The following is a 27,112-nucleotide window of genomic DNA, read 5'->3' as shown; positions in this document are numbered from 1 at the left end:
AGCCGTGTTGTTATTGAAGCAGCACATTAAAAAAAGCTAATAGTAAATACAGCTGCTTGTGTTAATGAGCTGTGGTCCTCTGCAGGACGGTTACAACAAAGGTGAGCTGAACAGCAGAACATTAAAGAGGCCTGCAGCGGTTAGCGTATCTGTAATTTCATGTATCATCACAGCTTAGAAGAGAAACATAAAGTTCTGAGAAACAGAAACTAGATTTGTTTATGTTCCTTTGAGGCATTACTAGCCAAACCATGAAGCTGCCATGTTGGAAATGACATCTTAAACTATCAACCAATCAAGTCACTGGTATGGAGGTTGAGCTAAGGCGGGACTGAAGCCTTGGCCAACAGATACAACCTGGCCACCTTGGGTCAACTCAGCCGTGCCCCAGCAACCAAAACAGATCAGTCATAAAAGTAATCCACCCCTACAAGCTTCTGAAACTAAAATCATTCCTCAAACTCATGTGCAAAATTGTTCAGAGGGAATTTGGGCATTTTAACCAGTCTCAAGTTGACTGTAATATTCTGCTTTTTCCGCTTTGCCTTTAAGACCAGAGTTTGCTGCTTTCTTGTGCAGAATGCAAGAAGAGTGACACGTTAAACTGCAAAACTTTGAAGCTTTTCTGATCACTTACTCTTTATTCATCTCACTGTGTGCTTATCTTTTGTCATCTCCTGCCAGATGCAGAAGTCACTCACTTAATTTGTAATCAGCTAGAACTTAGTAAATTCATTCACCGCATCTAATCTGTGTATTTAAGTCGTAAATGTTGTAAACTTCTACCCATCTTCTTTGCTTTTGTTGTCAGATGCTTTGTGTCTCTTCATAAAGGGGAAACCTGGCAACCCGTAGCATGCCGCTCCGCTAACCCAGGGAGCACCTTGATAGCATGGCTATTAGTGCAAATAAATGTTTCAGTCAATGATGAGAGTGCCTCTCAGTGAACATGATTAAGAAAATGTCCATAGAGGACGGTAGATATGCAGATTTAACTTAATATTCTGGGGCACAATAATAGATGGAAAAACAATCAAAGGGAAAGCTAGCGTGCTGGGGGCTATTTATTTCCATGTTGGCATGAGATTATTTACTGGAGCCAAAATAAGCTCAAAAATCCAGATTTTAGTGGAATAATCCGTGCTTTCTAATAATATTCTTATTGTTTGGCTTCAAGTATGATCAAAATGTACTTACTGCATAGATAAAATTACAGCACAAAATACTTAGGATGATTAAAAGAGCCAAAAAACTGCCAGAATTTTACTTACAGTTTTCAGTTTTAGCATTGCAGGTTTGCTCTTTTTCGGTTTTAATTTATACCACATTCAGCCAAAGCACAGCTAACCCATCTAATGATCACATGCTGCAGTGTAGCTTTAACCATGTAGGGCGATACAGATCAGCAGAGGAGCTGGTGTGCAGCTAATTCACTGTGAGCAGGGATGGCTCACCCTGGGATAATGAGTTATCCCCCTAAGCCCCTCACCGGGTCCCCTGACATCCAGCCTTAATGAAGGGCTTTCCTGCACACACACACATCCAGCTGACCCTCACACAGCCCTCGTGTAGCCCCTTCACCCCTTAAATCCCCCCTCTGGCTTTTGCCTCCCAAACTAACCCACAGGCCCCATTCTCTGCTCTGACGCTTCACAAAGCAACACGTACTGGTTAGAAACCCAAAAAGAAAATAGTGAAACACTGAGGAGCAGCAGTGCTCCATATTTGAGGAACCCAAGTGGGAATTGGGCTTATTTGTTTCCAGGGATGAAGAAGACTGACAAATGAACCCTCACGGGAGGGAGGGTGGTGTATGCTCCTCTTCTCTTCATCCTCTGCTCCGCCCGGCCCTGGAGTCTTCATTATGACCAGAATAGACACCTTCTTTTTAGCGTGTTAGCACATTCTCAAAACAAGCTGTGGACCTCGGGGACTGAGAGGTGCAGCGGGAGGCTTGAGAATTGGGATTTTCTGCTCTGCCCGTCTGCTGCAGTGAAGATGTTTGCCAGCAGCAGTCTCTCCCGACCGGTAATAGCATTTGTAAGTGGAGAAGATTGACATGGATGAGGGAGATGGATTTAATGGCTGCTGGGCTTTGGTTTTCATCTGCTAAAGTCACACAGCAGATATTTTACTCAGCGGCTGTGCTCAGAATGGGAAGCTAATATGCAATTTTTAATGGCAAGCTGCTTTGTTCGAGGTTTGCAGGTCATAGATATGAAGAATCTGACGAGTAATCACCATTTTACTGAGCCCTGATTCCTTTTTTGTTGTAATTTTGGTAGTATTTTACTGTAATATGTACAGAAGCTTAAAGGGAAAGGTCTTTTTGGTATGATAGCCTACTGTAGACAGCAAAAAAAAAAGAAAGAAAAACACAGTAATGACTCTGTAAATGAAGATACAGAACAATAGTTTTATAATTTTACTATAAATTACTTAAACTTTATAAACTTCAAGAGTGAACATTTAAATACATAGTGTCCAAAATAAATTAAACTATAACTGCACTTCTTAATTAATTAAGTAATGTTTGACAGTAGGTTTTAGCACTAAGCTAACACCCTTGTTCTACAATGTACTAAGGTACAGGAGCAAAAGTCTCCTTGCAATCATTAGCATAAGCTACTACAGGCTTGATACTATAGCCTGTTAGCATCCTTTTAGCTAGCTGGACACACCTAGTCTGTCTAGTGGACGGCAGTAATACGCCTTGTAGCATCAAAACTGCAGCAAATTTAGAAGAAGAAGAAGAAAGAGAAGAAGAAGAAGAGGAAGAAGAAGATAGCTGGACATAAGACTAAGCTAACTTTTTAACTTATGTAGAAGCTATTGGATAAAAATGTGTTTCTAACTATTTAGCAAAGGACTTACTCTTTATGTATTAAGTAACTGTATGTGCTAGCTGTAATGTTAGCTAGGAAGTGGTTAAATGCTACTGTTAGCTGTTATCTAACAGTAGCTAAAACGTCAGTAGCTATTATCTTTAAGTACAACCTAAAGTCTCTATTTGACTTACGCTTTTTTGTTTTATTTATCTAATAATTTATCAGCAAATTTTAGCTTCAGCTTTAGAAACACAGCTACACTGCACGTGTTGATGGTAACCTGACATTTTGAGCTTGACTATTTTTTGTACCCAGAGATGCAGCTTTTATGTAAGAGTTAAGAGAGTGACCTTTCCTTTTGTTCCTGCCTTTAGACACTTTCAACCTTTCAGCGTGTGTGTGTGTTTCCTGTCAGGCTGGCATATGTAATCACACACACATACAGACCCAGAAGTCAATAGCTGTTATTGCACATATTGATTGTGATTTTGCATCTGAAATTACCTCCCCTGACCCTTAACTAGAGTATCACATGCTCCTGGGGTTGCTAATACCTCACTTAGCATTTTAATGCAAATGGACAGGGGTCGTCGTCAAACCCAGTCAGCTCAGCGTGCTCCCTGAGGAGTGAGTCTGGAGGGAGCGCTGTGAGGAGGAGATGGAGGCCCGCTGTGACAGGCTTCTGTCTGAGCCCGAGGGAGCTGGGTCCCATCTCCACCTCTTTGGCAGGTAAAGGATTTAGCTGGCTTCCCTAAGGGGGGTGAAGAGGAGCCCTTTCTCTTGCCCCAAACCCCCTCTGAGGCCCGGGGAGAGTTAATTACAGTTTATGTATGCACTGTCATCCCCCATGAGCCTCTCTGCCTCTGGAGCGAGCTGACTGCCGATGTTTGAGCACTTAGTTCCATAGGAGGAGATCCCTGCAGAGAAATACCCTGGACGGAGCTTATTAGCAATTGTTCTGTGTGAGTCCCACATCTCACAGCAGTTTCTGTTCTTTCTATAAGATTAATTCACTCGATGGATGAAATGGAGTCCAGGTGTGCAATTGATGGATTTTGACAGTTACTCAACATCTGTTAAAGAAGTCCTCAGTTTCTGTGACAGCAAGATAAATATGTGTCTGCTTTATGTGCTTTGTGTCCAGGTGGTTTGATGAATTCAGTTTCCTTTATAACCCTTTTTCTTGTTTTTTAAATATCAATTCTAGAAAAGAATCAGTGTTTAACTTGAGAATATAACAAGAAATGGATGCTGAATATGCATGTAGTATACATCCAAAAGTGCCCCATGAAAAAAATCTCTGCATGCCTCCAATTTGTCCTGCAAATGGATGCTCTGTTGAAGTAACCTTGAAATGTAGCTGAAGATGTGTAAAGTTTTATACCAAGTGATTTGGCCTGGAGGAGAAAAACATGTTTCTGCCGTGTAGTTTGTCCCTTGGGACGGTGTTAAAAGCTGGCACTGCTGTAAACCCCAGCAGGGCGTGTCTTCATGAGAGGGAACAGGAGGACAAGATGTGTGTGTGTACGTATATGTGTGTGTCACTTTGTAGGACCGTCTGTCAGCTCAAAGCACACACACTGAGGCCTGTATCTAGGATGTGTTCATGTGCTCTGTCTTAGAGAGATGGATTTCTGTAACGTGCATTTTGTTTGTTGAAGGCAATGATGTTGTTGGTTCTAGCAAGGATTTCAATTTTGGGATAGATAGATATGGCTATTTAAAGCAGATTTGGTTGCTTTTTGATCCTTTAATATTTGATAAAATTTTAGTGGATCAGATGGCAATAGCTCTCAATGGTATCAGTCAAAGAGTATCTATCTAACGCACCAATGGGCTGCACCGCCTCAACTTTCCTCTTATTATCGCCTGTAAGAGCAGCAACATTAACCATAGTTAAATAATAGACAAAAATCTGTTGTCTTTCCCAAAATCCTTCTCTAATCCTACCAGTAAAACAGGAGGCTGAATGATTCATAAATTTTTTAACAACAGACCAAAAGATTGCTCATTTTCTAAAGACAGGGCATGTAACACTCAAAATGAGTGTAAAGTGATGTAATTTCATAATATTCCTCTTTGAAACAGATTTAAAAAATCAATAAAGAAAAAACATTTTTTTTTTTAAGAAAAGTTTGAGGTGGACCTGCCAGAAAGTGGGTGGACCCACCCATGACAGCGCCCCTGGTTGGTGCTTTCCTCGGGTTTTAATTTAATTGTTTACATTCTCTTGCATGTTTTTATTTTTTTCTTGTTGTAATCGACATGTTTCTCATTTTGTTTTTTATCGAATGGCCCACACTCTGTTTGAGACTCAGCTCTTTAACGCTTTCTCTCTGTTTCATTCAGTTCCAGATTTTGGCATCCATGTGCTCTCCACCAATGGCAGCCAGGAGCCTCATGGCCCCGGCCTCCACAAGGTGTCAGGCCTAGAGCGCAGCCAGGAGAGGAGCCAGGAGAGCTGCAGGGACCCCCAACCCCCTGCAACCAGCAGCCCCAGCCAACCCTTACCTCCCCAAGTCCTCCCCCTGCCACCGCTGCCCCCACCACCTTCAGCCCCCCAACCCCTGTCCCCTCTTCGGACCCAGACGAACGGCCCATCCCAGGCCCCGGCCTCCACTCATCTGCCTCCACGCTCAGAGGCTCTCCCCAGGCCTCAGACGCCCGCAGCCCTGCCTCTCGCCCAGGGCCAAGAGCCCTCACCGCCCCCCCCTCCCCGGCCCCAGCACCAGCCTGAACTTCTGTCCCATCCCCGGCCCCCGCCAACGCCGAGCCTCCACCCTCACCCACCGTCTCCTGCCCTCCCTACCCATCACCCTCACCAGCAGCACCCCAGTCAAGCAGGGCCACACAGGCCCCCGTCACGCTGCCATCCCCGGCCGCTTTCCGCCTACAACGGCCTCAACCTCAACGGTCACAGGTGAGTCAGACAACACCAAACCTCACACGGCGACAAATCCGTTTATTTTCGAAAACAGTCACGTCTCTCATGTCCTCTTGTGCTCTGATGCAGAAAATTGTGTGCAGAGCAGAACCGACAAAACCTCCATATTCACACTCTTGAAAATACTAGACTGTCTCTCGAGCTGAAAGTGTGCATGATGCCCGATCAGTATGTAAATTGCTATCAGGGAGAGCTTCAAGTCCCTGAGCCAAACAGCAGCACTGATTATTAACAAGCGAATAAAAGGGCCACAGAGCGCTCTGAGTGCCTGTGATTTATTAGCCACCCACATTATCATCGGGGCTGCGTGAGGTTTCCTGCTCTCATCAGTTATGGTGGCGCCATGCACGACAGTCTGCTGCAACCTTGAATCAGAGACATTATGGTGTTTTGATTTCAGTCAGGGTGAGTTATTTATGGAGGGAACAAACTGGCAAAAAGTTTAGATATCTTTTCTTTTAAAAAGTGTCATTCTTTTTTTGCACTTAAATATAAACTCTTTAAAATGTGAGTTGTTGTTTTCTTTTGTGGCCTTAGATCTGTCATTGTGCAGCTGAAAGCTCAGACTTTTGTCCTTTTTCTGCCATCATGTTGATGACATCATTGTGTTATATTAGATAGAAGGGGACACTGAAACAGCTTATCATTCAGTTCGAACAACTTTGTTTGAATTAATCAGGGATTAAAATTAATATGAGTTCCTTTTATCTGCTGAAAGTCAGGGCTTCAGTCTGTCTGATCACCGTGCTCTTATCTTGTTGCTGTTTTTTTCCTGTTTTTTAAAAAGGCTGGGAAGAGTTTGAAAGTAATCTTAAAAAAGTCTCCCCTCTAAATATATGTCTGATTGTAATCCACACTTTAAAAAGAGATTATCAGCCCCAATTTGACAGGTAACAGGTTATTTTAAATTGCTACTTCTTAGCTTCCAGTTGGGGTCGTCCAGGACCAGATTGATTTACGGCACGTCTAGGTCTCCATGACAACACCATGCCTGCGATCACGAATTCTGTGATTAATTTTGTAGTGATGGTGGACACTGGAGCCTAACTGTCAGACAGAAAAAGGACAGAAGAGCAGAAGAAAGCTAAACAGGAGAGTGATACAGCCCGAGCTAAAGGCTAATTAGCCACAGGAGCTAACTGTTTGTGATAATGTTCATTCCAACGCACAGTCAGCAGTTATTCTGCAGTGGTCTGTTCAAACTTGAGAGTCTATCAATAAAATGAAGAGTGAGGTTACGTTAGCTGTGCTTGGTAGATGACTGGCAGGACATAACCAGGATTTACTAATGTTATATATTACAGACATGTCTCAGAGCACCTGGCTGCCAGCTGAGCTAAATATAAACAGCTACTAAACTACTTACAAACTGACAGTGTTTACTTGTTGTCACGTTAGCCTACAGATTCTTCAGAGTACCGGGCTGCCGATAGCACTACATATAGCTGGATACTACATTTGCTTGATGTCACGTTTCAAACCATAGCACTACGTAACTGTACTGATAAATACCTTACCTCGGCGCATTGTATCCAGTAAAAAGTTGTCTTGAACAACAAAAAATTGTTTTAATCTGACCTCAATTTATTCCAAAACAAACACACTCCTCACTAAAAGTAATTTAAGACAGTGTACAAAGACTCCAGGCCACAAGGTGGCGAGGAAGAGCAATTAAAACAGATCCTCCTCATAGCATCTTTACTTCTAGTGCTGCAAAAAAAATGACTGCAGGAGAAATTTCTGTAGAAAAGATGCAGAAAGCAGAAAGCAGAAAGATCTGACTGTGGTAGTTTTGACTATATGAACTGATTTTATTTATCATCTGAAATGAATCAGAATTAGCTCATGAGAACTTTAGTTTTGCAACAGCCAAGGCTTCAGACTTTGGTTTCAACAAGTTGCTCATTTCTGGAATCATTACACGACACAAGATGCTGTGTGAAAATAAGCCACAGCTTGCAGCAGGAGATTGTTGATTAAATAATCATGTCTTAATTAAATCCATAGTTTCTAGAGTTCAACTATCATAAGGGAGATGTTTTTAGAGATTCAAAGGATATGAGGCATTGGAAGATACTGAATGAAATCACAAGAAGCTTATTGAATAAAACAGCAGCAGACTGGTTTGAATTGCAGAGTACAAATGTTCAAACAGGCCGACAGTAGAGTGAGAGCCCTGCTGAGTTTGGTCTGTTGTGTCCGATACCGTTGAAAAGCTCTCTCCATTAAATTAGGACTCCAGTATCCCTCCTTCAGAGCCCACTCAGTCCCAACAACAGCTCTTCCTCTCAGGCTCTCAGGACTTGGCTTGGCCTCCCTCTGCCTGTGCCAGCTCTGCCAGTCTGCCAGTGCACCAACAGAGCCTGGCACCCTCTGTGAATAATCACAGCCGGGCCCGCAGCGAAGAGCGAGCGCTGCAAATGAGCTTTTAGGCTTAGCGCGCAGAGCTGTGGAGACGCAGGCTCTGCCACTGGCCCCGGGGAAAACCCACACACACTACAAAAGACTGTTTGCTTACACACACACACACACCCTCCCTGCCTCACATCCCATTTCCGATGCACATGTTCGCTACCTGGCTCTGGAGGAAGTGCCTTAACAGAAGCTGTTCAAAGACAGATGCTCGTTCTGTTCTGCTTGCCAGCGGTGGTTTATTTGCATGCGAGGGTGTTGTGAATGTGGTGTTTTTCACGGATCATGTTTGCCCTGGATTCTGTGAAGCACGAGGGAGAGGCAGGGAGGCGTTTGTAAATGGAGGACAGTCGAGGTGTGAAAACACTGTAATGGGAATTGAACGTTGGAGCAGATGGAGACGAGGGGATGTGGAGGAACAAGTGTTAATTTTCTCTGATCACGCCTGGCTTAACCTGGCTCCTTCCTCAATCTCTCCTTTTTTTTCTTCTTCTTTGCAGCAGCAGCAGGAGCAGCACCCCAGGCGCCAAGCCCCACGGGCCCCCTGCTCCCTCCTTACACCTCCCCCACCATCCTCCTCCTCCTCCTCCTCCCGCAGCGGCTGGAGCTGCAGCCTCACCCTTCCCCTTGCCCTTGACAGCGAACCCAGGCGGCCCCCACAGCTTCCCCCCTGCCTTACAGTCCTCGCCGCATCCTCACCACCCCAATATGTTTGCTCCTCCAGCGGCCTTGCCTCCACCACCGCCACTAACGTCTAGCGCCCTGCCAGTACCCGGACATCCTGCTGCTGGGAGTGCCTACTCAGGTAAACAACAATAAATCAACCGATAAAGCAAACAGGTTTTCAAAGCACATTTAAAAACAGTAGCAGCTGACCACAGGGCTGAGAAAGTCCCAAACAAAACAACATAAAAGGAAAACCACGAGGGTTGTTAAAGACGGCGGCAAATAGACAAAACTTATTTATTTAGTCTCCATTAAGTCTGATGGAGGCTGAACCTCTCATGTTCATGGTTACGACTTGCAGGGATTCACACTAGAGGCAGGTTGTTGAGCTCAGACAACAGAGCTCCTGTGCACGGAGTCTGCACCATGTTACCACCTCAGACTTTAAATCCAGCCCCCAGCTCTGTGCTGCTTTTCCTCCCAGCTATCTTTACCTCAACAAGTCCTGCTTTTCATCTGGTGTCTCTAAGAAAGTTGGATACAAACCAATAAATATGTAAAACATAATAATAATGATGTAGAGCAGTGGTAAATTGAGGATGCTGTGGATGTAAACTTCATGACTTTAAGGGGAGGATACTCCATTTTTATCTTTTTCTTAAAGTTTTTACTGAAAATTTAAAATACTTTTGTTTTGCCAAATCCTGCAAAAGTTTCTTTCTAAATTTCCATAGTTGTAGCCTTCTAGGCCCCATATTCTTTTATCAATTTTTTGTTCTTTCTTTTCAAGATTTTTTAAAATCTGTTTTTATGAAGGTTTCAAAGAGAAGTTTAAGGCCGTGTCCACGCGTAGCCAGGTATCTGGGAAACCCCATATATTTCTATATGTTAAGGTCTGTCATCCACATGAAACCGCAGTTTTATGTCACTTAAAACGATGTTTTCCAAAATCTTCTCTTTGGCCGGAGTTTCCAGAAAACTTTGAGTATACGCCGAGAAACAGAGTTCTCAAACGCCACAGCTGAATGACAGGGATTCATTCTGATTGGCTGGTACAGGTTTCACATCTTAAAAAAAACAGTGCCTAATCAAAGACTGTAAAAAAATATGGACGTCATCTTGCTTGGCTGCTCCCCCTGGTGGCTGGCTGCAGTGTGGGTCAAAAAATCTGTCTCTCCAGTCATTCCAGATGGGCTGTGGTCAAACTTTAAAAAATTAATACACCTGGTAGAAATGTTTCTCACATCTGATTGTTTGGCAATTGAAAGATATCATTTGGCTGCCTAGTATTCAAGTCCTCTTTTTTCTGAAGTTTAATTTTCATTAGTTATACAAGGCTAAAAACTAAGTTTTACATCACGCTTAACAATGATGGACAGCTGCCGTTCTCGTTAATTTTTTGGGGGGGATTGTGAAATATGTCGGGAGGTAGAGTCAAGAAGTGATTAGACTCTTGAAAAAAAAAAATTGTCACCCGACTCCACTCAGATTCTCCCAGAATCCCTCATCGTCTCTACTGCGCAGACTCTGGCTGCATAACTGCTACCAATACAGTGGTAAATAGTGCCACGCTGTCCACTCTATATACAGTCTATGTGCCTAATAAATATTTGGCATGCTTCAAACCTCACCTTTGGACGGATTTCCCCAGGGCATGTGGACGTTTTTTTTTTACGTTATTTTTTGGGCTTTTATGCCTTAAGTCAGAAAGTAGAGAGGACAGTGAATAGAGCAGGAAACAGGGAAAGAGTGCAGAGTGACATGCAGGAAAGAGGGCACAGGCTGGATTCGAATCCAGGCTACCTGCACGAGGACAAACCTCATGGAATGCGATCTAAACCACTAGGCCATCTGCGCTCTGGATGGAAGTATTTTTAAAAACGAATGGGGAGTCAGATTTATGCTCGTTTTTTCAAACCTATGATCCTAAAAGAGAAGATGGAAAGTTGAAACTTTATCTAGTGTCCAGAAGTTTTTTTGGCTCCTCCTTAATGTCAAAACCATTGTAACATGCTCTGAATGATACGAACAATAAATGTTCAGGATAAGGGAGGTTTGGGAATCACTGATTAAATGCAAAGTGTTTCCAGCTCTGGACTTCAGATAAAAAATACCAAAGTAGATCTGAAACAGGTAGATCTGCTGGGAGTAAACCTCAAACGGCTGAGTTATTATATCAAATAGCACCTGAAGTTGATATAAAACAGATAAGCTACATTTAATAACATGACTCATCCAGAGAAGAATGTAATCAGAAAAAGATGCTAAGATATAAGACATGTAAGACATGGATGATAAATCTGCCACTGCTGAACATACGTAGAGATAGAGATACAGTTACCATGACAAGCATGTACAGAAACAAACATGCTGACCTACATATACTGCATGCTCAGGGTTTTGTATGTTTATGCCCGTGTGGACAGCTCAAGTTCACACTCTGTCTGTCATGCTCTGATAGATCGACTGTCCACACACCAGTAATATCCACCAGCATGTCAGGCTGCATAGCTGAAGCCATTACAGACCCCATGCACATTTCCTCACCATGCCGTCAAGTTAAATGTCAGGGTCAGCGTGGGAAGAAGAGGAGGAGGAGGGGCTCGCATGCAGCAGCATTCCCAGAACTTCCATTTTCACCTGGAACGGCGTTCATGTGCAAGAAATCAATGTGGTCAATACGGAACGGAGCGAGCTGGATTCTGTTCAAAAGACACTAATGAAATTTTTATGAAGAACAAATTCCACCTCCTCTCAGGGCTCAATAAAGCCTGAAATGAATGCAGAAAAAATTGTGTTGAGTCACGGTGGAATAGGAAGGATAAGGTTACTCAGGAGGAGATGTAATCTCTCAGGGCAGGTTCTGTTGGATTTAGAAGAAAAGCCAGTGATTACTTGAAATCCATTCTTTCTCCTCGGGGCTGCACAGAGGTTATTAGAACAACAGATGTTGTTGTCTCAGCGGGGCTGCAGTGTATCAAATCACAGCGTTTGACAGCTCCAAGAGTCAGACAGCTCTAATCAGCCCAGGGCTCGCTGAAATTTAAAATGACATGCTGATAATCACCGCTATTTCCTGGGTCTTTTTTTTCTGTAACTTTAACACGGCGTGCTGTTTGATAAAAAACAAAGCTTTGGCATTGAAGTCCAGGATGTTTTAGAGGCCGTCAGGGGTTTGAAAGAAGGAATTATGAATCTCTGTTATGATTAAATAAATAAATCATAGCTAAAAAACAGTTTTACATCCACAGTTGGACTTTCATACTGACAAACTTAACATGAAAAAAACTACATCAGCGTCTATCAGGGAGAACCACAGACTCTGTAGAAAAAGTAGACACAGCCAGTCGTCAGGTGGCTTCAACCTGCTATTAGTCGTCTCTCCAACAGGGGGCGGCTTGTTGCACAAATAGTTATTTAAATACCGATAAACAATAAAGCCTACCTCTCATCACATTTACTTCCTCAATAATTAACTTTATTATTATTTATGACTTTATTATTTAATGATCTCAATCACTTATCCGAAGTGTTTTCCATAAATTATCTTGTTTGTTTTTTTTAGTAACTTCAGCTGCAGTGGCTTGTCTCTGTACATTATATTAGACCCTCAACAGCACAATATTGATCCCAGTGTGATTTTATAATGCTACGTCACATATGCCAACAAACACACTCACACACACTCATAAACACAGTGCATTTGTGTTTAATTGGCTCTAGTATTTACATGGACACTGTTTTTCCTCTGACTTCTATGACCTTACTTGGGACTACTTACTTGCTTTAGGGACAACAGCACTGTTCTGAACTGGCAGAAAAAAACAGTCTGATAATAAGCAGGGTGTGCTTTAGGGTAGTGGTTCTCATCTGTTTTGGTTTCCACCCTCCATTTTTATAACAAGCTAAATTTTCAACTTCTCAAATTCATGTAAATAAGAAGATGATGCAGTTTGAGCTCAAGGTACGGAAAGTCACTGTTTGTCAAATTGTCCGTCCTCAATGTGAGAAAATCCACGTCTCTGTGTTTCACAATGATCATTTACCAACTGGAAACAAACTTTTCTGGCTTTCTACAATGTGGCAGATGTCATTCAGCATTACAGGGTATTTTTCGCCACCTATTGTTAAGGAGTGTAAAAAGATGTCCCTCTGCTGTATTAAAAAATCCCCTAAAATCACGTGATTTTTTTTTTTTAACATTTTTTTAATGCACGGGCAAAGGCCCATGACTGACTGAGAATTACTACTTTATGGTGGAGGTTTGGTGTATTGGATGCTTTTTATAAACTGCTTCTGTCATGTTAAAAGTGAGCTGTATCTCATACACCCTGTGCAAACAATTAGGGATGGGTACCTTTAACATTTGAAACAATACGTTACCCATGACCGGTACCTGGCAATCGGTAATGGTACTACAAAATTTTGGGTATTTTTTAAGTTTATGTGGTAAATATTTGTATTTGTATTTATATTTATAATAATTTTTTTTTTCAATTTAACATATTTATTCTTCAATATTTGACCTTGTAATGCTGTGTTCATGTCCAGCATGGAAAATCACCTACTCTTCCACTCCCTCACAGTCACAAGGATTAGGGATGTCCGGATATTACATTTTCACTTCCAATACGATACCGATACTGCTGCATTGAGTATTGGCTGATATCGATATTAATCCAATACGATATCAGCATTAAACATGCATACTTTTATTACTTATTTTGTAGTATGTCTGTCATGTTAGAAAAGGCTTGATTAAGTGATATTATTCAAACAAAGAACAGTAGTCAGCAACAGTAGGTATGAGGAAAAACTGACCCATTTATTATTAACCAATGGGTAACAGAAACTGCTTATATCGGAGATTTTAGATGCTTTCCGATACGATACCGATACTTGTTTTTTTTTGCTGATATCGGACCAATGGGACACCTCTAACAAGGATGCGTTTAGTTACCTAAACATGGTACCTTTTAATTTTACATGAACTGGTAGCCGGTACTGTATTTGGTCGGTACCTATGAAAGTACCTAATTTGGTACCCATCCCTACAACCAATACACCAGTATATAATGCAGAGTCAAAGTCATGCACTTAAAGAAAACTGTGGTGAAAAATTAAGTTAGATTCAAAAACTTGAGAGGTCCCAGTTTGATTGAAAGACTCCTCAATTCAGGATAATAAGGGATCAGGGTTTAAAGATTAACAGTACTACAAGTAAACAACAGTGGGTACAGATCTAAAGAGGTTCCCATATTGTTTTATGACTTCAAACAAGATAAAGGCTGCCAAAATACTGAACACAAGACCTCCGGAAGTGTCTAGATAGATCCTCATCTTCTCTAAAGTCAGTGATAAAAGCTTGAAGTCTTTGTTCTGTGGTCTCTACAGTAGTCTGCTTGAAAGCTCTTTAAAGACACATTTCCTTCAGGAACAAACCCAATCCTAACCCTTTGTCGTTTCTCTCTCCTTCCTCCAGAGCAAGACATTCTGCGTCAGGAGCTCAACACACGTTTCCTGGCCTCCCAGAGCGCTGATCGCGGCGCCTCACTCGGCCCCCCGCCGTACCTGCGCACCGAGTTCCACCAGCATCAGCATCAGCACCAGCATCAGCACCAACACACTCACCAGCACACCCACCAGCACACCTTCACGCCCTTTCCCCACGCCATCATGCCCACCCCTGCACCGCCCATGGTGCGTACCCCTGCCAGAAATGTGAGGATAAGTAGAACACACCTGAGTTGGGTTGAAAAGGGGTGGGATTGTTTTTTCTGTTCGAAATGTCCTCTTCTTCTTCTGATGATGATGATGATGATGATGATGAGTTGAACACGTGTCAAAGAGTGGGCGGGCCTGGCACTCAGAGTGTTTTCACCCTGTGGTGTGAGAGTGAGGATTTTACACAGGCTGACATGTGCGTGAGCAGCACGCTCCACAGACCTGTGGGTTTTTCTGTGGCAGCCTTACAATGATGACCATGTGTGTCCGTCCACGCCACAATGATGCCTTTATTCTCCCAGAAAGCCTTTCAAGTGTTTTCTCTGGCAAACTCTGGGACTCCAGACTTGAGTCGCTGCTATTTTCTAAATTGGCAATAACTTGCCCAAAGCATGTTAACTTCAGAGCCAGCTTTCAGAGCATAATACACTTAATTCATTCTGAATTTAATGACATCATTTGGGTCCCGTTTGGGGGTTTTCATTACTGGCAAATGCTTTGCGTTAAGAGCCGTGCTGTTTGTCGGGGGAGACCACAGGCAATCGGGTGGCTGGACCTAAATCTCACACACACCCAGACACACACACATATTCCTAACTGCCTGGCCCGTGGAGAGTTCACTTGGCTCTGATGATGCCTCAAAGGCAGCATGGCGAGGCCTCTGACAGCTAATGAGGCCATAAAAAGCCTCTTTATGGCTGCAGTGTTTAGTCTTGACTGGGGAAATGTTCGCCCTGAGCCCGCGCTGCACCACTAAAAGGAAACCAAACGAGACACAGAACCCACGCTAGTTTACAAGGTCTTCAGATGATCACACAAAGGGGAGGATGAAAACAGTCTGGTTTGGGAAGTGGTTGAACTTTGAATCTCCGTCGACATTTTAAATCTTGATTCATAATCCCAAATGTGACCCTGTTTTTAGCTCCAAAGTACAGCTTGTGAAGCATTTTGCGTCGGCCTGGAACGACCTTGGAAGAGACTCTTTGTCTGAACACACATTCATGAACAGATGATCATGTTTTCTCTCCGTTCTTGTACTTAGCTGTGTTTCATTTCTTCTGCAGTTTGAAAAATACCCCACAAAAGTCGACCCCTTCTACAGACACAGTGTGAGTTTCCCTTGCTGCACACTTTACAGCGCTTCTCATGCTTGCCCATTTTGCCATTCCAGCTCATGCAAGATAATGTTACAGCTCTGCGAGTATGTGTTTCTATGTGTGTGTGTGTGTTTGTGTCTATGCAACTGCTCATCTGCATCCTAATGGTTACTGTAAGCACCCTGGCTGTACCATTTCACCCATCAGCCCCAGCAAATGTGGTGATTAATGAAACTGTGCTGCATTCTCAAACCTCAGAGCGATGAGTTTATTGTCCGTGCATGTTGCACAGAAAATGTTGTGCATTTAAATTAACAAAGAAAATCATTTGCATTGTAGAGAAAATGCTCTTTTATCAGGGGAATACTCATCTGTCTCACCTCATAGAAAGCAGACACTTCCTTGAGATCATTCTTACACATTTCTGACACCTTCTGTGTGTTCTCTTCAAACTGTTCCCCAGATTATAAGATCAGAAACATCATGTAGATGTTGCAGAATGTTTCTAGTTTGTTTATTCGGTGCCCTCCATCTGATCACAGTTTTTCCTTGTTGTTATTACGAAAGCAGTAAATACCCTGCAGCCATTTCCTCTGCACGAATAAACCGGTTCCTTAAAAAACATGATGCACAAGGAGACACAAGTTGCATCTAAAAAGTGCACAGCGTATCCTCCAGCTTTTCTAATAACTCATCCTGGCAGCCCTGCTTTAAATAATTCTGTTGCACCATCCGTGATTAAAGCAAAGAGAGGAACAAGAAAAACACGCTCCACATACGCCAAGGCAAATATGATTGACAAGAACAATTATACGGAGGAGTATTTCTCCGCAGGATAATTTTATGGAGGCCTTGAGCTCTCGTTTGGTTTACATGTGTTTTGCTTGTATTACAACATCTTAGTTTTCATATCAAAGGAGTGTTTTCTCCTACTTAAATCCACCGGGATGAGCAGTTAAATATTTTTTTAACTTGCAGTTTGTGAAAAATGAAGGCAATTCCTCCGCTAAGCAATTTCAGAAAATGAAGGGAAAAAAAAATCCTGATTAGTTCGCTCCATCCCCACCGCCTCATGAAGCTGTTGTCTTCTTGCATCGCAGAGATGAAACTCTTAACTTACACTTCCTGTTTTTTCTTCCGCAGCTCTTCCACTCGTACCCACCGGCCATGTCTGGCCTTCCTCCCGTCATCCCTCCAACCGGGCCCTTCGGCTCGCTGCAGGGCGCCTTTCAGCCCAAGGTACGACACCCAGGGACTCCAACACACACCCACGCTCTGAGAAACACACACACACACACAAAGTGTTAACAGGAGTTATTTACAGCGATTCTTCATTCGATCCATGTCTGCTGCTCTTTTAGACATCGAATCCGCTCGATGTGTCCACGAGACCTGGAGCCGTCCCACACACGTTCCTACAGAAGGACCCCAGGGTGAGCACACACACACACACACACCATCCAAAACACATGCAAAGCAACACTCAAAGTGTGAAGGTAACCTTTAAACCTTTTGTACGAGTTGCATAAGCCTTCAAGTCATAGCACTGAGGTTTTCAACACCAAGTGATGTCACTGTGAAGATTTCACGTGCAGTCAGTGGTGCGGACTTTACATTTTCTGCAGAGTTTTGAATTAAAAAAAAAAAAAATTATGAATAAAAATATTTTCATGAAGACTAATTTTATTAAACATATTCAACACAAGTGTCCCTCCTGGCTAGCATACCTCTAAACACAAACCACAGGTCATGTGTATGAGCGTTTTCAACGGAGTCACCTAAACAAGTTTTGATTGGATCTAATAAACAAAAGTGAGGAAATAAATCTGAAAAAAGTAAAACTGAGCTCATTTTCTTTGCCATAGCTTAAAAAAAGTTAAATTAGATTGTTTTACAGTGTGTGGCTACCGTTAGCAGAGCTAGCACCACTGATTTTCAGGACTCCATGGTAATTAAAGAGGGAGTAGTTGTGCTCTCTTAGGCTTTAAATTGTCCCTGTATCGTCCTCTTGTTAGTTTTACAGTTTTTAGTTTTTTTTCTACCCTGGTGTTTTAGGGGGACAGCGGTCCCTGACCTTTTTTGTGCCATGGACCGCTTTAATGTCAGACAATATTTTCACTGACCGGCACTTGTTCTGTCTCCTCTCTGTGTTTTTCTTTACCCTGCCTAAAGAAACTTTCCACATTTTTGTTTCTTATCCATTTTGGATAAAATGACAGAGAGATCCCGGTCATTTTTCAAAATAAAGCATCATTCAGTATCAGATAATAAATCAAACTGAAATGATGTAAGTGGAGTATTTTTTATGTGCGGACCGGTACTGGTCCACAGCCCGGAGGTTGGGGGACCACTATTTTAGAAAACTGTATGAAACACTTTGTTTTAGCTGCTGTCTCTTTAAGGCTCCCTGCTCCAAAAACCCCCTTCTCTCTGATTGGCCAGCCCTTTGAAGGCTGTCAGGAGCGGAGCTATAGGCAGACTTTGGTGTTTGAGAAGTTAGGAGCTCTTTATGTTATGACCTTGTCATTTCAGTATATCTTTTTTTTATTTTTTTTATTTATTTAATTAGTTCATTGGACAGGGACCATGCAAAACATGAAAGCTATCACGCTAGAGTTAGCTACAGAGCTAATTTTCATCCCTGGTCCCTGGGCAGGAATATGTAAAACATGCAAACAATACAAATGATAAAACAAGCGTACTAGCATTCGAACACTATATACTAAACATCGGTCTATCACACATTTAAAATCATATTTCATTGTCTCATGAAGATCTTGTGCTATTTTTCCGGAGTGAAGCATTTAGATCAGTTTATTGACAGATTCAGTGATTTCTACATCACATGAAAATTTAGAGGTTTAAAAATCTGCACATGTTTAGTCTGAGCATCCAGCACTGTTACAGTATTTCCATGTGTAAAATATGGGAAAGCCAAATACCCCCTCTTTAAAATCTTCTGGGCCTTTCAGAGTCTCATTGATAAGCAGTGATAGTGCACGCTCTTAGAGTTTCTGTCTGAAAAACAACTGTCATCTCCGTCTGTGCTGGTTTGTATGCAGAGGGTCACACAGAGGAAACCCTGTTAAACAACCCCGTGTTAATGACTTCTGAATGCTTCATTTTAAAGGGAAATTTCAACATTTTAATTTAGTTCATAATGAATGCCACACACTGAGACTAATTAGAGGGTGATTTGATTGACGGCTAAATAACTCAGCTGCTTTTTTTCCCTCTCCCTCCTGCAGCTAACGGATCCATTTCGGCCCATTCTCAGGGTGAGTGCTCACTCCCTGCAGAGCCTTGTGCACAAACCACCCTAACACACACACACACAGAAACACACACAGGCAATTACAGCCATATTGCCATAAAGGGGTTTTGGCTAATAGAGTAGATAGTGTCTGTAATTAAATGAGGGTTGCTCTTGGAGGCAGAGTGCACTAGTTTACCCCACAACAGAGCTCGTTTTGGGCACCAGCTCTGCTGCACAAGGAAATTATGTTGTCTTCACTTTAACCTATGCATTAGTTTCTTCACAGACTTCTGAGTTAAAAGAGCACAAATTTAAGAGCTTTAATTAAAAGGATACGATGTTGAAAAGCTTTTTTTTCTTGTGTTTACAGAAACCAGGGAAGTGGTGTGCCATGCACGTCCACATCGCGTGGCAGACTTACCACCACCAACAGAAAGTAAAGGTGAGGACTCATCTGACTCTTCTCTGCTCTGAGACAAAACATTAGGAACATTAGAAGTTAGCTGTTTCCAAATTAATCTCTTGTTTTGTCTCAGCTAGCTTAAAGTTTACACTCAAGGAGTGATGCAACATGTTTGCTGTAATAAAACACTCAAACTTTAATATTTTCTAATTTGTACCAGAACGTGGCTGAGTTTTTCCTGGAGCCCTTTTTACCACAGTACTGGGCTAACAAAGCTCCAGTATTTTCTTTCTGCAGTGTATTGTGGGAGTTTTTGCACAACATTGAAATTTATACTGTAATTACCAGGTGTTTCCAGTCAACTGTGGCTGAACAATGGAAAAATTGAAATCTTATCAAGTTTTTTGTCTTTATTGAGTAAAAATTGTCTTATTTTACTTGGTCTGTCCAGAAAAATGTCTTATCTTATTCTATTTTATTTTATTTATTTTAAATGAGGTCTGAATTGCTTGTAACAAGTTTAAAAAAATCTGCCAATGGAACAAGAGACAAGTTACTTATATTAAGACATGATTCTAGCTTAAGAACATTTTTGAGCAAATTTTTCTCTTTCTTTGGGCAGATTTTTTTTACTTGTTACAAGCAATTCAGACTTTTTTATAAATAACTTAAAACAAGACATTTTTCTGAACAAGTCAGGTGAATGTGGCTCATATCAAGTATAATAAGACAAGTCTTATTTAAAATTAGACAAAAACACTTGATAAGATTTCAGTTTCTTGCAGTGAACAGATCTCAAACTTAAACCTTGCTTCGAAAAAGAAATATCATTAACTACAGCAGGATTTCTAGAGTGTGTGCCTCCAGACTAAACTAAATAAATAAATCTCATATTATCATAAAGCTTGATCATTTCTCTTTTAAATGGAGCCATATTTGTCAGGAACATGTTTTTGTGTGATGAGCTGAGTATGTCAGTCGCACCCCATGAAAAAAATTGCCAAACCTCCTCTGCCAATGCCAAACAGCTGATTCTGCTGTTACCAAACACACATTTCCTAAACACTTACATGTTATTGTGTGCTAAGTTAAGTTACCACACAAGTTAATGATCCAGTGGTGCAGAGGCACAGATTATAATTGTTTAGTGCTATAGACCTTAGATTATTCTTTGGAGTTCAGTGATGAATTGTGGTTAAATTTCAATTTTTTAGACTCAGCTCTGCCCTTTGATCACAGTTTTTAAGAGTCAGACATAAAAAGAAAACATTTTGTATTTGTTAATAAGTCATTATCTAAGTCCTTTAGCACCTGAAAAAGTAGAAGGGCTTTAACATCCTGCAGTGTTTGAGAAAAACGATGAGCATGAACGTAAAGTCCACTGTCATACTTAGTGTAAAGAGGTTTTACATGTGCTCCTCTCTGTCGGTTTGGCGTCTTCCAGCAGCAGATGCAGGTCGACCCCCACAAGCTCGACTTCGGCCTCAAGCCTGAGTTCCTGAGTCGACCTCCGGGCCCCAGCCTCTTCGGCGCCATCCATCACCCCAGTGACTTGGCGAGGCCCGCCACGCTCTTTTCTGCTGCAGGTGAGTGTTAGTCAGGCTTTCAGGTAAAGAGACTGATCGATGGTTAACAACAGTGACCTCTGACAAACAGCAGCAGTCCATCAATCCCTGCTGTGTGGAGTAGATTTGTCTTCTTATACTAGACCAGGACTAGAGTAAAATCCTCCTGAACACCTACAGTTTGAGAATTTCATGTCAAGACATATCATGTATGATCAGGGGATTCATCTTTCATTGACTGATTTTGGAGTTTTTTTTTCTGACCTTTTCGGAGAAATACTTCATAGTTTTCACAGACAAACCTTCAGCACTTCTTCATTTCAGTCTGAAGCTAAAAGCTACAAAAAAGAAAATCACCAACAAAAAATCTTTTAAGACTTGATGTTGTCCACATTTACCTGAGAAGTCCAGAAAAAGTTCTTGTTTAAAGATTTTAAAAGCCTAAAATGACGCCTTTGTTGTTTACAGCAGGGCTGTCCAATATGGGGCCTGTGGGCCAAAGTTGGCCAGCCAGTGATTTTTTTTTCGGCCTGCTGCCCATGTTTGAATTTTTTTAATATATTTTTGATTATTTTTATTTTCCTGTCAGTAGCCTGAATTTCTCATTCATTATGTATTTATTGTTGCACTTCCTCTCCTGACCACAAATTAACACTGTGTTACATTGGGAGTAGGGTGGTGCTAGAGTCCCGTCAGCGCAAATCTGGAAGTCCAAGACCAGAGAGTGAAAGAAGGCAGGGTCATGGCAAGCGAAAGTTTAAGAATAGAATGGAAATTGACAACCTTTTTACAGAAACTGATCCCACAGTAGTATGCCTAATAGGGCTGAACGATTTCGGAAAACAATCTAATTGTGATTTTTTTTTTTTTGACCAGTATTGCAATTGTGATTTAGCATGCGATATTTGTTGGGGGACATTTATCTTCTGCATTGTTTACTTAACAAGAGCAATGAATCATTCTTTAGTATGACCCACACGACAAAGGATACTGTCAACACATAAACAATTCTTACTTGTAGGCCAGGCCCAGAAGTTATGATGAAATGAGATGAATTGAAGCATGAATTAATACGAATAACATATCTTTATTTAACGATCACAATCACAGTGGAATATTGGCCGATAGATTTAACTTAAAGCCTTGTTAACGTTTGATATAACTTTAATTAATGACCTTAAATAAAGTCAGAGTAAGGAACAAAGCACTTCAGAACAACAGGCCTGGTGTGAACAATAACAAAAAAAAAAAATAAAGATGGATTTTTGCCAGAAAGAAGAAATAAGGAGTACAAGTTGCTTTATTTTCTCCAGGTCTGTGTACATGAAACTTTTTTTTTTAATTGCAGCCTTTGCAATTTGAAAATTGCATTCTATTGCATTGCAATGTTGGTTTTAATTGGATTAATTGTTCAGCCCTAATGCCTAATATGGAGGCAGAACGTCTCTGTTTTAAAATAGTATAATCTGCGTAAAGTAATGATGATACAGTCGTCATTTATAGGGAAAAAAATCTAAAGCAGGTGTCCAGTTTTATTACTTTTCCTTATTTTAAAAGGATGGAAAATTTTGGTTTCATAGGAGCATGCTGTGTCCCCTGTTGTTCAGGTTATATTGCTCTAAATGTCTTTGAAAGCATTGGCCTCGTATTTGTGCCATATGGGTGTTCAGTAATTTAATGCTGGAAATACAGGAAAGAAAAGTGTTCTCATTTTCAAAATAACTTGTATGAGTGTTTATTGTGCACAATTATGCTATAGGCATATTTAATATCATACAATTCAACACGAATGTTCAGTTTTGGCCTGCGACCCTCCACCCTGATTTGTTTTTGGCCCTTTACTGAAAAGAATTCGAGCAGTCCTGGTTTACAGAGAGTTCAGAAAATCTGCCACTGGGGAAAAAAATTGCATGTAAAGTTTTGTGTGGGAAAAATAATGTCTCAAACAAGAATATTTTTCATAACCCATTGGCAGATTTGTTTTTTCTCATCTTGGCTTTCAGAATCTTAAAATATGACGTTTTTATGGGCTTTTCAGGTAAATGTGATGTGTATTAAGACACATCAGATGTTTTTAACAAGAACTAAGACGTAAACACTTATTTAGAGCCAAGTTTTTTTCACTGAAGTATAATAGAAAATACATTTTCACACAACATCCGTGACATTTTCTGCAACTCTTACCTGAGAGTTTTGCTGTCAGCAGTCTGTGGATGTTGATGTGAAACCTTTGGTCCCTCTCCTCAGGTCCCACTCACCCCTCAGCTGGTCCTTTCGGTCACCCGCCCCACCACCCTGGAAACTTCCTCGCCCCAGCATCTCACTTAGGTAAGACTAGAGGACATGTATTTTAAATAATCCTCCATCTCATCATGAAATTGTTAAATTCAGATGTGTTAGTGTCTGTGGTAACGTGGCGTCTCCTTTCAGAGCCTTTCAGTCGACCTCCGTCGTTTGGAGGACTGGGGTCCCTCAGTTCATCAGCCTTTGGGGGACTGGGAAATCCAGCACTAAGTGAGTTTTAACTCAGTGATACTTTTTCAAAAGCTGAGTGCGATAAACTCAGAGGTAAACTCCAGCTCATGATGTTGTGATACGCATTTAACTTGGATCCTGTTGTTTTTCCACGTGTTGAATCCCTAACAGCGGCCAACTCAGTGTTCGGCCATAAAGACGGCCCCAACGCACCGCAGCACTTCAACAACGGCAGCAACAGCAGCCACCAGGAGCCGTGGAACCGCCTGCACCGTACGCCGCCCTCCTTCCCCACGCCTCCACCCTGGCTGAAACCTGGAGACTCTGAGCGGAGCGCGTCTGCCAGCTCACACGAAAGAGATCGAGACTCTGACAAGCGGGACTCATTGAGCAGTAAAGACGACAAGGACAGGTGAGTGTTGACCAAACTGAGCCCCCAGTATGACTCCAAAAACACCAGGACTACAGAAGACGCCTGTTTTTTCCTGTTTGAAAAATGATGAAGGATCCTTACGGTTCACTTTTTGAGTTCCTGGTACTAAAAGAAGGACCTTGTTCTTTTTCCAGGGATTCTGTCGAAAAGCGCCATTCAAGCCATCCATCTCCAGTCCCAGTCAACCCCATCAGCCTCCTGGGTCACAGCCGGCCTCCTGAGCACCACAGGAACCACCTCCCTCCTGCTCCTGGAGACCCTCAGAGGGAAAAGGAGAACAAGTCCAAAGAGCGGGAGAGGGAGCACCCAGACTCCTGGAAGGACAACGGCACGGACGACCACAAGCTCAAAGACAACCAGCACAGCGACAAGGACGCACCCGTCATCCTCGACGGACGGGTGTCGGACAGCCGAGTGTCAGACGACAAAGTGGCTAACAGGGGGACGCCGTCACCGTACATCCGGCAGACCAGCCTGGAGCGTCCAAACGGCGGTCTGAGCAGGGAGGTGCTGGAAAAGAAAGCGGAGCTGTCGTACGAGCACCAGAAGAAGAACAGCGAGGTGAAAGTGAAGGAGGAGAGGAAAGAGGAGCAGGAGGGAGCCACAGAGAGGTCCATCGAGCACCCGCCACAGGCTCCTCCCACACCAAACCTCCACCCTCCCTCCTCCATGCCCATGCCTATGGGCATGGCTGGCGTCCATCCCATCAACTCCATCAGCAGCCTGGAGAGGACTCGGGTGGTGGCGCCCTTCATGGGTATCAGCCCCATCCCGGGAGCCGACAGGTTCCCCTACCCCGCCTTCCACTGGGACCCCATGAGGGACCCCTACAGGGGCCTGGACATTCACAGACGGGACCCTTTGGCCAGGGACCTTCTGCTGAGGAACGACCCTCTGCACCGGCTCACAGCCCCTCGCCTTTACGAGGCGGAGCGCTCCTACAGGGACCGCGAGCCTCATGACTTTAACCGAGAGCATCTGGCCCTGGAGCACCGGAGGGAGCAGGAGCGCGCCCAGCTGGAGGAGCGGGACCGCCTCAACATGCTCAGAGAGGACTTCGAGCATGGGCGCCTCCACCCCGCAATGCACCATCCCGCTCTGGACGGACACCTCCCTCACCCCGCCCCTGGCCTCATGGCTCCTGGACTCCCTGGCATGCACTACTCCAGGGTCAGCCCCACGGCTGCGGCGGCAGCAGCTGCAGCAGCAGCCGCCGCCCATCAGAACGGTCTCCTGAACAAAACCCCACCCACCGCCTCTCTGAGTGCCCCGCCCCCTCTCATCCCGTCGCTGGGCGCCCGGCCTGGCTCCCCCAGACGGACTACTCCCCTGGGCACAGATATCAGAGACAGAGCGGCTCACAAAGACATCGAGGCGCGGTGAGCGGAGCCTCAGTGGACTGCTGCCCTGTGCCTCACTAACACTGAACTCACACCCAGCACTTAGCTTTGGGCCAAGCCAGACTGTAACATAGCTGTGAATAACTTATGTGGGCAGAGACACGCCCACTCATGAAATGTTTTTGTACAAAACTACAAAAAGACAATAACCATGAAACAAAATATGGATTTTTCAAAGGTTTTTTTGCAGTTTGCTCCAGCTTTTTGTGCTTCTTCTCTTTCTTGTACAGCGGTGTGGAGCAGGAACGAACACTTTGAGAATGTACAGGTCCTTCAGCACTGACAGACAGCAGAGTGTGTAGATAGTGTGTACAGTCGCTGTGCTTGCTCTGTATGGATTAAAATCATGGTACAAATATGCAAAAGGAGTTTCGAAAGCTTTACTTTGAACACATGTAAATAGAGGAGTATTACAGCGGTTATTCAGAATGTGCTTTTTGCCGTTTTCTTTCTTTTTTCGTTTAATCGGTTTACGCAGATGATAAGCATTGTACCACCACAGAGACCCCCATATTCAACTATGCAACAAATATCTGGGCTCCCTTTCTGAAAGCTGGCCTTCTCACATCACTTACTGTGCACCAATGAAGGACAAAAACGCTGTATTCTCTCCACAACGCAGACACGTCCCTCTTTAAAAAACAGACCGAAGCTTTAAGCGACCCACACAGGGTTTGTGGGGAGCGATTTGGATTCAACGAAAAAGGAGAATTTCTCTAGTCAAAGATGAAATTGTGGCGACAATCCTAGAAACCGACGGTGATTAGAGTAGTACACGTCAGAGAGTTTTCAAAGTTAAAGCCAGCAGCACAAACGATCCAACTCTCTGCGTCCCCCTTGATCCTCTGCGACTTTCACCTCCACCAGTCTTGTTCTGGGGAGAATGCAGCACGATACACACCCTGACAGCACATTGCCCTATCGAAGGAGTGTAAAGTACATGTTTTGGAAGTAGGTTCTGTTGGTCAAACAGTGTATTAAGTGCTTTCCTAAGTTGTTGTACTTACAAAATCAAAAGACAAAAAAAGCAAGTCTAAACTCTGGACGGTTTGTTTCTAATGAGCAGAGATCTATTTTAGTAGTCCACTGAAGGTTTAGTTGTGCGCTTCAAACTGTGATATCATGTCGTGCAGTGTTTTTTAATCCAACATAAAAATGTCCACCGGAGCCATAGTGGTTAGTCGACGCGTATTGCAAAAAGATTGTTCAATGAGAAACTTTTTTTGCTGTTTACCATGTACAGGGAAAAAATGAAGTCTTTCTAGATCATGTACAAAAATGAGAAAAAAAATGAAGCGACTGAATCTTCAGCATGCTCCTCATTTAAACTTGTGTTATGTAAATTGTGCCATGTTATTAAAAAATGTGTACTAACTCTGTCTGCGGGGCTTTTATTAATACGCCTACACGCACCGAGCCGGGTAAACAGGCGATGTGTCTCTTCATGACATTTTACGCTTACACACATAATGACTTTCCACATTAGACTCCCGTGGAGGATAAACTACCTTTGGTTCAACCCTCGGCTGAATCTGAAGTCTCTTTAAAGGAAAGCAGTTTTCTTTTAACACAGGCCCCATGTTTGCATATTTTACAGTCTAAATGAGTAATAGGTACAAGAGGTTTGGAGCCGCTCCAGGAGATTCACGTTCTTCTGGCAGCAGAAAAACGGTATCTAACAGCAGGGATTTAAGACTCGTGAGCAAATATGTTAAATCAAAGTGCATCAACTAGAAGGAGTTGTTTTGGCAGGGAGAGGCTCACGCTGCTATCAGACATGTCTGAAAGCACAACTAAATAACTGCTTAACAGACAGACCTTTATTCAAAAGTCTAGACACTTCTTAAGATATTTTTTTATGCTGAGGAGAGGAAGGAAATCTGGAGGGTGAGAGTAAGGAGTGACATGC

General features: G+C 42.7%; 1 protein-coding gene across 9 annotated transcripts in view; it reads left to right on the top strand.

Moving 5' to 3' along the window:
- Positions 1-26,571, top strand: part of auts2a (activator of transcription and developmental regulator AUTS2 a) — a 607,281-nt gene extending 580,710 nt beyond the window's left edge. The window contains exons 7-19 of one of the 9 annotated variants that reach the window (XM_074671763.1): positions 5,178-5,748; positions 8,688-8,989; positions 14,333-14,571; positions 15,639-15,683; positions 16,815-16,910; positions 17,033-17,104; positions 18,920-18,949; positions 19,298-19,369; positions 20,778-20,916; positions 23,143-23,223; positions 23,326-23,409; positions 23,542-23,782; positions 23,938-26,571. In XM_074671763.1, the coding sequence (XP_074527864.1) occupies positions 5,178-5,748; positions 8,688-8,989; positions 14,333-14,571; positions 15,639-15,683; positions 16,815-16,910; positions 17,033-17,104; positions 18,920-18,949; positions 19,298-19,369; positions 20,778-20,916; positions 23,143-23,223; positions 23,326-23,409; positions 23,542-23,782; positions 23,938-25,186 (3,221 nt within the window). In that variant the 3' untranslated portion in view covers positions 25,187-26,571. Of the gene's footprint in view, positions 1-5,177; positions 5,749-8,684; positions 8,990-14,332; positions 14,572-15,638; positions 15,684-16,814; positions 16,911-17,032; positions 17,105-18,919; positions 18,950-19,297; positions 19,370-20,774; positions 20,917-23,142; positions 23,224-23,325; positions 23,410-23,529; positions 23,783-23,937 lie in introns of all 9 variants that reach the window. The other 8 variants (XM_074671761.1, XM_074671762.1, XM_074671757.1 and 5 more) reach the window with 8 other exon arrangements.
- Positions 26,572-27,112: the final 541 nt, after the last annotated feature.

The sequence above is a fragment of the Halichoeres trimaculatus genome, unplaced genomic scaffold, assembly GCF_033239565.1.
Source record: "Halichoeres trimaculatus isolate MK-OKI-2021-1 unplaced genomic scaffold, fHalTri1.1 fHalTri1_scaffold_6, whole genome shotgun sequence".
In the NCBI taxonomy this organism is placed as follows: domain Eukaryota; kingdom Metazoa; phylum Chordata; class Actinopteri; order Labriformes; family Labridae; genus Halichoeres; species Halichoeres trimaculatus.
The sequence above is the reverse complement of the archived record's forward strand: the minus strand, read 5'-3'. Positions and strand labels throughout refer to the sequence as shown.